This window comes from Peromyscus leucopus, chromosome 8a (genome assembly GCF_004664715.2).
Source record: "Peromyscus leucopus breed LL Stock chromosome 8a, UCI_PerLeu_2.1, whole genome shotgun sequence".
Classification (NCBI taxonomy): Eukaryota; Metazoa; Chordata; class Mammalia; order Rodentia; family Cricetidae; genus Peromyscus; species Peromyscus leucopus.
The window spans coordinates 51288219-51301248 of record NC_051085.1 but is presented as its reverse complement, the minus strand read 5'-3'; the positions used below and the strand labels follow the sequence as shown (position 1 = coordinate 51301248).

Sequence of the window (13030 nt, the reverse complement as noted above, 5' to 3'; positions counted from 1 at the left end):
AAAAGAACTGGCACATTGCATGCTGTGGTTATTTTTTCATTCAAGTGTCCAGTTGGTGGGATTTTAGTATGCGTTGATATTCTTGCACAATTCTAGAGTATGTTTGTGTCTATTTGGTCATAATTATATAGTTACCCTTTGTCTTCTACAGTGTAAGTTGTAGAATGTGAAGTGAGACATTCTGTTGAGGGAGAGCAAGTGGCTGTTGTATGTATATAAGGTACTTGAAGCTTCCACAAGTGAACACTAACCACACATGATGCACTGATGGGAAGGTGGGCATCAGGAGGGTATATGTACTGATGGGAAGGTGGGCATCAGGAGGGTATATGCACTGATGGGAAGGTGGGCAGCACAGGGGATATGCACCTGCTGGACTTGTCCATCTTTCATTTTCTCTCTTTTCATAATTTTAGTGACACAGTCTATGTAAACATATGGTACTTTGAGGATGAAAAGAGGTTCTATCAAAATTATCCCAGCACAAAAGCTTAGGCAGGCATTGTTCCTGGAAAATTGAGGTTCTAGGCAGTGTACCTCAGGTTTTAGAGCCTCAGTTTGCTTGAGGAGGAAAGTATTATGAGAAGCCTCATCCCAGGTACTTTGGGAAATAATAGCTTAATATTGAAGCCTCATGATAATTTTAACAATAAAAATATAAGCTGGTGAAAATAAGGCTAATATATAACATATTACAACATTAAAAAATAATCATAGAATTCCAGGTGCGAGAGAACACAGCCACCAATCACAATGAGAAGTGCTGTTCAAAGGTGACCATGGTACTGTACTGGCAAGGCTTTTTAGAGCTTTAGGAATGTAAAGGAAAATAGAAAAAAATGCACACACACAACAGAAACAAAACCGAGACATGTACACAAATCCCAGAGGACCCTTGAGAGTTCTGTTCCTGAGAAGCTGGTGCCTCTCCTGCATAACCTACCCCCACTCAGCAGCTCAAGAAGCCTGTATATTACATACGATGCAATGCAGTAGCATTTTGAAAGGTAGGCAGGAATACCACTGACCAAGTTCCTGCTGCAGACCCAGAGACAAGTGCAGGGGTGAGTTCCTGCTGCAGACCCAGAGACAAGTGCAGGGGTGAGTTCCTGCTGCAGACCCAGAGGCAAGTGCAGGGGTGAGTTCCTGCTGCAGACCCAGAGGCAAGTGCAGGGGTGAGTTCCTGGATTTCCCTTTATTGCATTATCAAAGAACTGGGGCTGCTGAAGTTGTTAGCTCAGAAATGCCAATAGATGAGAAGAAAAGAAAGCATCAATAAGGTCCTGATCTTTGTCTAAAGGGTCAGGAAGGAAGCCACCCAGTAGCCCAGAAACCCAGCTGACCAGTCTACTGCAGCCTAGCAGCAAGGGAGGCTAAGTGCTCAGGCAGAATCTTTATGTCTCACAGGTTAATCTAAATGCCCATGATTAGTGTTCACTTACAGAACCTTCGCCAAGGATTTCACCTAAATAAGAAGTAAAGAGTTCTTGACTGTAGGGTAATCGGGTGAGCATATTTTCCAAATTCAATTGAGACGCTTGTACTACAATGTTAGGAAATAAATGAGCACTTCATATAACCATTGTTGTTTGTTTACAAAAAACATTCATTTAAAAATGCTCTCCTTTTATTGATAACATGCATTAAGGTAATAGAATTTAGGGTGAAATTATTTCATTTGTAAACTAAATTTAGTTTAAATTGTTCCACTTTCTCTATTGAATACAAGGCAGCAAGTGAGATAAATTTAGTGTTGAATGCATTTCCACCATGAATTATTGTTTGTATGTGAGAAAATTTTGCAAATGACAGTGTAAGTGTCTGATATAATACATTTCTCCTGTGATTATATAACAGAACGAAGCCAGGTTACATGCCATTTTATCCAGAGAACAGCCAGACAGTTTCTGTGTACACATACAAGCTTACAGTTGTGTAACTAAATCTCAGTTACTACAGGACTTGTGCAGGCATCTTTCCTGCAGGTTGTTGTGAAAGTGGAATAGATTGCTAGCCTCTTCGTGCCTAAAGTCCACATGCATTCAAGCTGGTACTGGAGGAGCTGACTGGTGCAGTATAGTGGCAGAGTCTAGAATGATAGAGGGGAGTCTGTACACTGCAGGTGCTGATTTCAGGAGTACTCTACCTCATCAATTCCTGTTCAGGTGAATGTACGGTTTGTGGCAGTAACATAGAAGCTGTAGATCACTTGCCTCATTGCATAATTCAGATCTACAGAAATATTATTTTCTTTTGAAAGGAATTCTCAACATTTCTTTTTCCTTGTCGACATGTAAAACATCTTTAAGAACTGCCACAGATAAGCAATTACTGGGAGAAAAAAAAATGTAAGAGTTGAGATTCTCTTAGCTTGTAAGTGGCTGAAAATCCCAAGTCCGTGACTTGCCAGACTCGCATTTTCATTGTCCACATGGAGCTCAAATTCAAATGCTGTGACACGTGAGGGAGACAAGCTCAGGAGCAGCCAGCTTGAAGCTCCACACAGGATGCCCGGATTAGAGTGTGTAATGTGTACATCTGTCCCACAAGAAGCCTGTCGAAGGAAGGGAACCACAGCCAGGACTGTTCACGGTGTCCTAGTTTCAGATCCCATGTTCTGTTGTCTCCAGTGTCTTGCAATGCACTTAGAGTCCCTCACCTTGTCCCAGTATTGTTAGAGATTGTGTTTAGTCCATTCCTGCTTAAGAGGGAATGCAAGGAGTAAGAGTTAGTGCCTGGGCCTCCAGCAGTATTAGGAACCAGAAGATTCTTGATCCACGGTCTGCCTTTTCCTTCTTGCTTTTTAACAGGAAATGTTAACAAGCCAGATAATGTTGTCAGAGAACAGCAAAAATGTGTCTATGAGAAAGCTCTCTGAAAGCTCATGATGAGATTTAAGTTTACAGCTGTCATCTTTTTAAGGGTCTTGAGTGACAGCTTTAGTTAGTTAACAGTATTTACTGTATATTTTCATTCTTTAGATATAGGTTAGATGTCAAAATTAAGATAATGCAGTCTTAACCTTGGAGGTGTCCAGAAAACAGAATTAAGTAGGAGTTGGGGCGGGAGTTGCTTAGCTGTCTGAATGTGCTGTGCTCATTCACTTTGTTTTATTAAGGACTATGTTTACTGTCGTTAAAAGTACAATCTCCATATATTATCTAGCAGGAGAAACTCAGTTAACAAAAATCAACATTAGATAAATGACTGTTGCCATGGAAACCTCTGTAAGGCCTAGAAATGTGTGCTGTTTCCCTTGGCCATGTGCTAAAACAGGACAGAGACTCCTTCAAATGGAAGAAAACCATGGAGGATTCCTGATGTGCTGTGAACCCCCTGTGTAGATAATGCTAAAACCCCACATATGTCACCCTGTTATATGTACACATTTTCTCCTAGATATGCTTCTTCAGAAAGTGGCTCTTGGGAAGAAGCTCTGGCCTTTGCAGATACATGGGAAGTTCATTTCACTGTGGTGCTTTTCCATGGAAAGCTTCCTATCATTGATCCTGACTGGTTTGCCTTCTCAAGTATCAGTCAGCTAAATCTTACTATGCAGTGCAATTATGGCCCAGAGTTCCGCTCTTTAAGTTAATAAAACATTCTGACATAAGAGGGAGAAATGAGAACAGCAAGGACCACTGAAGTTTGTGTTTTGGAACACCATCAAACTCAGTTTCAAAGATGCACCATTTGAAAGCACAATACAGGCCTTGCCGAGAACGTTTTCTGTTCATTTTTACACCCTTAAGTTTTTCAAAGGGAATTGGATGTTTGTTTGTGTTCCATCTATGCATAATTCATCAAAACATTGCTCTGAAGGAGAGAAAATAACGACAAAACCTTTCTAAGATATTTCCATTGTCATTTAGAACTTGGACACTAACAACTTTATAAACTACTGAAGGAGATAGTCTCAGCTTCCACAATATACAGTTCCTAATCCTCAGAGTCAGTGCTCATTTGAACAACATTGGTAATCATGCAGCTCTCACAAAAACCTAAGAACCTTATATATTTTTTCCTTTGTCGAGTTTTATGATGTCATCCAACCTACACTTATTGCAGTATATAACACAGAAGTTAAAACTTCTAGAATGTGGTGTACTGGATGAGATCATATAGTTAGAATTCTGCTAGACTTTCTAATACTCTTATAATGAAGTAGATATGAATCACCCATGAGTCATACTGTCTGGAATGGGCAGACATTAGAATTCTTCAGTCTTCACTTGGTATTTTTCTTCTGCAGAATGGAGATAGCATTAATGCCTGCATTTTAAAGAGTTCTTCTAAGAACTGGATGAAATTTTACCTAGGAAACATTAGCTTATACAAATGTGGGGCTATCACTAATTTGGTGAGTAATTCACAAAGGAAAAAATAAACCTTTTATTATTGATTTATCCTATAATTTATTCTGTTATAAAACATTCAGGAAAGGGAAAAGATTTACTCATGCCAAATTACCTACTCCTCCACATGTGAGCTAACCTCAGAATAGCATTTTATAGGGTATCTGTGGAAACTTCTTTGATTCAAATCATATGACAAGCTGTTATTATAAGAAAAGAGTGTGTCCCATCCTAAGAAGTCAGCATTCTAGAATATACCATGTATGCCATTTTATGTGGGGCATAGTTTTACAAGAGTACTTCCTGTTCAAAATCCGTTTAACAAGGAGTACACAATAATTTAAGATTGCTCCTAGGAATTTGTGAGTCACTCAAATGTAAAATAGAGGGCAAGAGAATGCACCCTGAATGGAAATTGCATTCTAAGGCCTACTGAAATGATTAAATGGAGATGCTAAAATTTACATAATCTGTCATTCTGTAGTTGACTAAATGTGTGACTCTTGCTTTCCAGATTAAGTTAGTAACTTTACTTACATTTGTTTTGAGTGCTTAAATGGAAATGTTGGATCCATAAATGTCAATCTTTATGAATTTTTCATGTATAATCTCATGTAGTGTTCTTGATTTCATGTCTATCTTTTGCCTTAAATTTTGTCTCACATGTGTTTGCACACACACATAGCTATACATAATTGTATATTGTTTATTCAATCCTGGCACTGGTAGTAAATTAAGTAAAAATGTTTTATTTCACATGGGGGGATCTGAGATATTAAAAGAATAATGACAAAGGAAAATACACCTATAATATACTTTACTTTCTTAAAAACTATCACTGAAAGTTACAAAAATATTTTGAGTATATAAAAGACAAAAATCAAGGCCAGACGGTGGTGGCGCATGCCTTTAATCCCAGCACTCAGAAGGCAGAGCCAGGCGGATCTCTGTGAGTTCGAGGCCAGCCTGGTCTACAAAGCGAGTTCCAAGAAAGGCACAAAGCTACATAGAGAAACCCTGTCTCGAAAAAAACAAACAAACAAACAAAAAAGTAAAAGACAAAAATCAGTGCTGCCTTCTGAAAATAGTAGTACATTCACCAGTCATTTGTAAGTCTTTATTTGATCAAAATCCCTACTTATAGGTATAATATTATGAATATGAAAATATATAATAAAATTTCCAGGTTTAGTGGTACACATGTAACTCTACCACTTGGGAAGTATAGGTGTGAGGCCTGAGCTACATGAGACCTGGTCTTATAACTGTTCTCTGCCTGCCATGTTCAGGATTGCTGTTTGACTTTGTATGTTTAACCCTTGCCTCAGGTGGAGGGCACCACAGTAGATCACAATTACGCTCTGTTTTAAAGTATCATGTCATTTGGGAATTTTTTTGGACAATTTCTATTTTGTTTGTTTTTTCGGTTTTTTTTTTTTTTTTGACAAGGTCTCACTATGTAGCTCTGGTTGTCCTGAAAGTCACTATGTAGACAAGGTTGTCCTCAAACTCACAGGGATTCACCTGCCTCTACCTCCCTCGAGAGGAGTGCTGGAATTAAAAAAGATATTGATGGAAGATTTTTAAAAAACAAACTATCTCTTTGAATGAGTGAATTTTATTGATAGTGTTTTGCAGATACTAGAAAAGCAAAAAAGAAGTAACCAAATCAAACTCAGCGGACGGAGATCTGCTTGTACAGCATGTTGTATCTCTCATTAAATGGTTTTTCACATTGATGATAGAAACCTTGTTTTCAGTTGCTCAGCTTCTACTACATTCTTTTTTTTACATTGAACATTTTTTTACTGTTTTACTTTTGAGATTTTAATTACTTTATTTCTCCCTTTCCCTTTCTCTATCCAAACCCTTCCATGTACCCCCTCTCTCTCTTTCAAATTCATGATTCCTTTTTAAATTAATTGTTGTTACATACATATATGGCTATAGATATATATGTATATTGTTAAATATAAATAACTAGCTCAGTCTGTATAATGTTACTCGTGTGTATGTCTTCAGGGCTGACCAATTGTTGTGTTCTCCCCTGGGCAAAACTGTTTCTCCCACTTTTAGCCTCCCTTAGAGCCATAGTATTTAATATAGGTTGAGATCCCATAGGCTTTCCTCTACCTGGTTTGGCATGTCTACTGTTATTGCCTTTGTTCAGCCCATGGTTAGACAGTCTTGTTGGTAAGACTTTATGGGTATAGCTTCTGATATTACTAGTAGACACAGTCTCAAAGCAAACTTCCTGATCTGCTGGTTCTTAAAAGTCTTTCCATCCCCTTTTCCACAATGTTCTCTAAGCCTTAAGTGTAGGAGTATTTTGTAGATGTATCCATTGTGATTGGTCTCTACAAATCTGCATTTTGATTGGTGCGTTTTTCTGTAACGGTCTCCATCCATTGAAAAGGAAAATTTCCTTGGTGAGGGGTAAGGACTACACTTATCCATGGATGTAAGGGTAGAGATTCTGACTATAGTTAAGGATGATGCTGGTTTAGTAAGATGGCAGTTGTAGGTTCTCCTCCAAGATCCATGACTTCACCAGCCCTGGTAGTTAGCTAGATTTCCAGTACTAGATATGGATTCTCTCTTGTTGAATGAGTCTTAAGGCCAACCAGAGAGCTATTGGTTACTGCCAAGGCGTATGTGCCACTACTACCACACCCTTAGGATTATCATGCCATGCTGCTCATTGTTGTGGCTCAGGCATCATAGCTTCCTAGGACTCTGAGTTGCTTTCTTCCTTTGGAAGCTTGCATACATCTTCTAGTACCAAGAAAGCTAGTACTGAGAGAAGAGGTTTTCAGGTCAGTTCCAACTCAGGCCATCTGGGCCCTGTGTCTGAAGTGCATGATGTCTTCAGCAATGGGAACTCACCTTCCACCTCTGGGGGACAACCAAGGGCAGTAGAATATTCTGTTGAGTTTTGGATCCTTACCAACAACTCAAAAGAGGCCTTCTCCTGTCTGGTGCTGGGACTTTTGTTAGATCCAGACTCCCTTAGAGGGAGTATTGTCAGCCCAGTTGAGGACATTTCATCTAAATTGAATGTGTGTATTTATACAGAGAATTACATGTATTTCAGTTCTTTCCTTTCCTTTCCTTTCCTTCCCTTTCCTTTCCTTTCCTTCCCTTCCCTTCCCTTCCCTTCCCTTTCCTTTCGTTTTCTTTCCTTTCCTTTCCTTTCCTTTCCTTTCCTTTCCTTTCCTCCCTCCCTCCCTCCCTTCCTTCCTTCCTTTCTTTCTTCATTCTGTCTTTCTTCCTTTCCTTTTTTTTGGTAGCTAGTGTTTCCTTATGAGTTTTTCAGGCATACTTACTATTTTTTTTTTACTCTCCTTCTTCCTTCTTAATTACTACCCATCCTGTACTTTTTGTTTGTCTGTCTGTTTGTTTTAGCCACTCTAATTGGGTAAAATTCAATCCTGTACCTAGTAAGCTGGCTCTTTCTGAATAGAAGGAACCTGCTATAGGATGTGGCGGAGTCTGGGGTTTCCATGGAACTTGTTTGCCCATGCTGATCTTCTGGGGGGGGTTGACGTGATGACACTGAGGTCAGAGTTGAAAGAGATGTCCACAGTCCACTCCCGGATGAAGCGCAAGTTCACCAGCATGCCGTGCCAGGTGTGCGCCCTTCCCATCTTCTCATTGCACTTCCATGTACAGATGTTTCCTGTTCCTTCACAGCAAAAGAAACCTTTGCTTCAAAGTTTTCAGACGGAGGACCATCAAATGTATGTTCTCATAGCCCATCTCATCCTGTCCCAGCATCCATATAAGCTTTCTACTTCTTTGGTCAAATTCCATTTGGTCATTTGTCAAGAGGGACAACATCATTTGACTCTAGAAATGGCCCTACATTTGCTGAAAGTATTGCACGTTTCTTAGTGTGAGATTCCTATTATATGGCCTAGTGTTCTATTGTAGGATCAATGATACAACTTATGTAGTTGTTTAGTCTAGTTAAACATGTAGCTTTTCTTTACAAAATTTATAGTCAGGCCAGCTCCCATCTTCAATGTTTGCGCTAGCTACTTACTGTTTTAATATCCATTCTCTCTGTCTCTTTCTCTCTCTCTTCCTCTCTCATCAAGAACCAATTATAAGCCACAAATGAGGCATGAGCTCTGCTCTCTACAGCTATCTACTTTGTAGAAAACACATGTACAGTATATGGACCAAGAAGACTTCGCTGGTTTAAAGGCAGGCTCAGCTGTTCACTATCTCTGTGGACCCAGGCACTTAGTTTGGGCCTCTGAGACAATCAGGGGTGACTGCTTGGAAGGGAAGAAAATGAGCTGGAGACTGGTGAATTACAAAGGCCTCCTTTGGAAGGCTCTGTAAAGGACAACATTCTGGAAATCACTGAGAAAAAACACTCTGGAAGGATCAGCTAACCCCAAGGCCTAGATTGGGAATTTTGTCAGGTTATTGAGGGACTAAAAGGAGGCAGATGTGGCTAGAATTTAGTAGAAGAAGCCAAGACATTAATCAGGAAACTGAAAGAGCTGTGAAGAGAGATGCTAGGCTTGCCTGAGGTGTGAGAAGGAGAAACGGAGGGAGTCGAGTACAGCTGTCATTTTTATTTTTGTGTAATGTTGATAGAATTTTCTTATGCACCGATCCTAAGATGTTAGCCTGTTAGATAGTGATGTCATCAGGCACAGTGAGGGGCAGAGGAATGTTATTGGGGGGAATATTCCAATAAATTCTGCTTATTGGGTTTTAAGGTTTCAGGTAAGTTGTTATTGTCTTCCTTTACTTATGTGGGCACACCCATGCCACAGCATGTGTGTGAAGATCAAAAGACAGCTTCTAAGAGTTGGCTCTCTCCTTCCATGTAGTTTCATGGAATGGAATGCAGAGGCTTAAGCTTGATGCCTAACAAACACCTTTACTCGCTGAGGCATCAGATAAGTTATAAGGTAAACACATTTAGAGAGGAACCATTCAGAGGTTTCACTTAGTAGCTTGCTTGCTCTGCTGATTATGGTCTTATGGTCCTATGAGCATCATGCCACAATGGTGCAGCAAAGAAAGGATGCTCACATCATGCCTGCCAGGAAGCAAAGAGAGACAGAAACATGAGAAGAGACCAGGGACATAACATACCCTTCAAATGCTACCCCAGGGACCGGCTTCCTCCAGTCAGGTCCTACCTCCTGCTACCTCATTTAGTTTGATACCCAGTGCTATCAAGGAATATATGACATGGCACATTTTCCAGTTAAAGTTTATTTGAGAATATACATGTGCATTCCCAGTCAAGATGAGACTAATGTAGAATATGAAGAAAACTATATATAGAAATGCATAGGGATTATTATTAGTGATTTTGAATTTGTTATGCTTGTTCACTTTCAAGATCTGAATGCAGCAATCTTGACTTCTTGTATATGTCAGATTTCCATTATTAGCCCTAAATTAAATCTCAATCTCTCTCTCTCTCTCTCTCTCTCTCTCTCTCTCTCTCTCTCTCTCTCTCTCTCTCGTCTCTCTCTCGTGTGTGTGTGTGTGTGTGTGTGTGTGTGTGTGTGTGTAATATACTATATGGAATATATACAATCCATTCAATGAGCTGTAGAGAAGCATACATATTTGTTTCTGCTACTTACAAAAGAAAGCATTGAATTTGGAGTCACTGTTCCAGAGGATAGTTGTGTCCATCACCGCCATGGCAGGAAACATGGCAGAAGGGAAGGAAGACATGGTGCTGGAGCAGTAGCTGGCTGATCTTTACTGTATCATTTGTCTCAGGATTGCTGATCTGAGCTTTTAGATTTGACGACAGGAAAGAGGAACATAAAATTGAAGACTAATACTGGATTGTTCCCAGACTCTCAATGCTCACTAATTGCTCTGGCTTCCAGAAAATAGCTAAGCAGTTAAAACTGTGAAATGTTCCTGTTTTCTCTGGCTCATCTCTTGGTGATAATTTTGCCTCTTATACTCATTATAGATCAAAACTATATAGGCTTAGTCTCTTTATTCATGCATAAATTTCAGCTCAATATAGCATTTCTGTATGTTACCTATTAGAAGTAACAGAGATACCATTTATTTCTCAAAACATTTGCCACGTTTCCTGTATCAGAATCTCCTAGAATAAAGGAGTAGAAGGATGCTAAGAATACTGTGTGTGCATGTATGCATATGTATGTGGGGGCTAGAGATTGATGTCAGGTATTTGCCTCGGTTGCTCTCCACTTTATTCTTTGATGCAAGGTCTCTCGCTGGGCCTGGGACTCACCAGTGGGGCCAGGCTTCCTGTCCTTTCCCCTCAGCACTAGATTACAGATATTGGCCACTAACCCTTGATTTGTCCTGGGTCCTGGGGATCAAGCTGAAACTCATGTTTGCACCCAGTTACCTCAGTGACAGAGCAATCTTCCAGCTTTGTGGATGCAGTGCTTTGAGCTTTGCAGGGGGGCAGATCCCCCTCACCTGCCACCCCCTTGGAAGCTGCGTGCTCTTTAAACAGTCCTCTCCAGCTAGCTGTTCTCCATACTCAAGGCTGAAAGCATGGAGCCAGATTTTCCAAGCATTTTAAACAATAAAAGTAAGGATTTGGTGTGGTTAAAAGTTGTTCTCGAGAGCTTGTTTGGAGGTTCTACAGGGGAGCACAGCTACATGTATACCCTTGACCGAAGACCGGTCCTCCTCTATTCTGGGAAGGTCGTCCTCTTCGCCCGAGCGCAGCTTGGGGAGGGACGCACATGGAGTGGTGGTGGCACATGCCTTTCATCCCAGCACTCAGGAGGCAGAGGCAGGTGGATCTCTGTGAGTTTGAGGCCAGCCTGGGCTACCAAGTGAGTTCCAGGAAAAGGCACAAAGCTACACAGAGAAACCTTGTCTCGAAAAACCAAAAAAAAAAAAAAAAAAAAAAAAAAAAAAAAAAAAAAAAAGTTGTTCTTGAGGGTTTGAAGTTATGACATTTTAGCTGTATTTCTTTACACTTAATTTTCTATAAGTTTCCAAAATTAAAGGGGATGGTAATAAACTAATGAATCATTTTCCCTTGTGTGAAGTACTTTCTGTTCTATTGCCCTCATCCCTCTTCCCCTTATACATACATGGAAATGCCATGGAGGTTGTAGAGTTCAGGGTTAAGGGCAAGGCTTGGGGCTGCACTGCCTAGGCTCTGTCAGTGCCCCTGCCCCTTGTAGGCCACACTACCTAAGGGTTAGTTGCTTAGTTTGTTCTTTTCTGGGCCTCTGTTGTTTTCTTCCGTATGCAAAATAATTATAACAAATTTATTCTTTTGTACATTTATATATCTGTAGGACTTTAGAACATTTTTATAAGGACAGAAAATGTATATAAGGCTTAAGACAGCCCTTGTCTGCTGTGGGATGATTTGTATGTCCTGTGGGAGCCCTTCTTGGGTTCCTTGTGGCGTTACCCAGCAGGTCCGTATAGAGGATGATTAGGACCATGGGCCTGAGTGCAGGTGTTTGAGATGGTCTGCACTTGGCTGTGCTGGGGGATGGTCTGTATGTCAAGTTGTTCTGATTGGTTAATAAATAAAACCTGATCGGCCGTGCCTAGGCAGGAAAGATAGGCGGGACTAGCAGAGAGGAGAAATAAAAGAAGGCTGAGGCAGAGAGACGCTGCAGCCGCCACCAAGACCAGAGACACTGCAGCCACCGCCATGACCCGCAGCATGTGAAGATGCCGGTATGCCACCAGCCACGTGGCAAGGTATAGATTTATGGAAATGGACTAATTTAAGCTATAAGCACAGTTAGCAAGAAGCCTGCCACGGCCATACAGTTTGAAAGCAATATAAGTCTCTGTGTTTACTTGGTTGGGTCTGAGCGGCTGTGGGACTGGCGGGTGGCAGAGATTTGTCCTGAATGTGGGCAAGGCAGAAAAACTCAAGCTACACTTGTCCATAGTGAACAGTTAACTTTAGCCTTTTGTTTAGTTACTATCTACTCATTACAATAAATTAAAGACAGTATTATGACAAGATCAAAGCAAACCCATTCTCACATCTGTGATGGATCATTTCCGTCTTTGAATAGAAATTCAGGCAACCACAAGCCAGGATTCTTCTCCTTCTCTGCCAACTCCTTGCCATCTCCTTTGTAATCCTGGTAGAAACCAGTCCCTTCTACTATCCTGATGTGAGCAGGGAAGAGTTTCCAGGGGTCTGAACCTGCCTCCCCTCTGCCACGTCATGATCTGGCTGAGGAACTTATGGTCAGGGCCTGACTCCTGTTTATTGACATTACTTGGTCATATGATTTAATATCCCCATAGGAATTGAATTTTTCTATATTAAAAATATAATTTTAATAACTCACATAAATAGTTGTATTTTATAGAATTGAGTATTTTGGAACACCACTAAATAGCCTGCCCTATGCTTGTATTTATAACTATATGTTACTTTGTCATGAACTTGAAACTATTTATTTAGCTAATTACTCTAACTTGACTGCCATAGTATTTCATTGGTAAACGAAATTAAATCAAATTTGTTGCTACATGTTTTTCCTTTAAAGTAAATACTTGAACTTTTTTTTTCAGATGTATTTTGTTTTGTTTGGGTTTGTTTTGTTTTGTCTCAATTGTTTTGAGACAGAGCTTTCCTGTATAGCCCACTCTGGGGTGTATAGACCCAAACTTGTGATCCTCCTAAGTGCTGAGAATGCAGGTGTGCA

At 40.3% G+C, this 13030-nt stretch overlaps 2 protein-coding genes across 3 annotated transcripts in view; both read left to right on the top strand.

The window, feature by feature from the left end:
- The window catches only part of Prkn (parkin RBR E3 ubiquitin protein ligase), a 1218024-nt gene that overhangs the window by 210717 nt on the left and 994277 nt on the right, over positions 1–13030 (top strand). The gene's annotated exons all lie outside the window — the stretch shown is intronic.
- LOC114691381 (leucine-rich repeat-containing protein 51-like) overlaps positions 7905–13030 on the top strand; it is a 169694-nt gene continuing 164568 nt past the window's right edge. The window contains exon 1 of the mRNA XM_037200514.1: positions 7905–7985. Within this exon, the coding sequence (XP_037056409.1) occupies positions 7905–7985 (81 nt within the window). The remainder of the gene's footprint in view (positions 7986–13030) is intronic.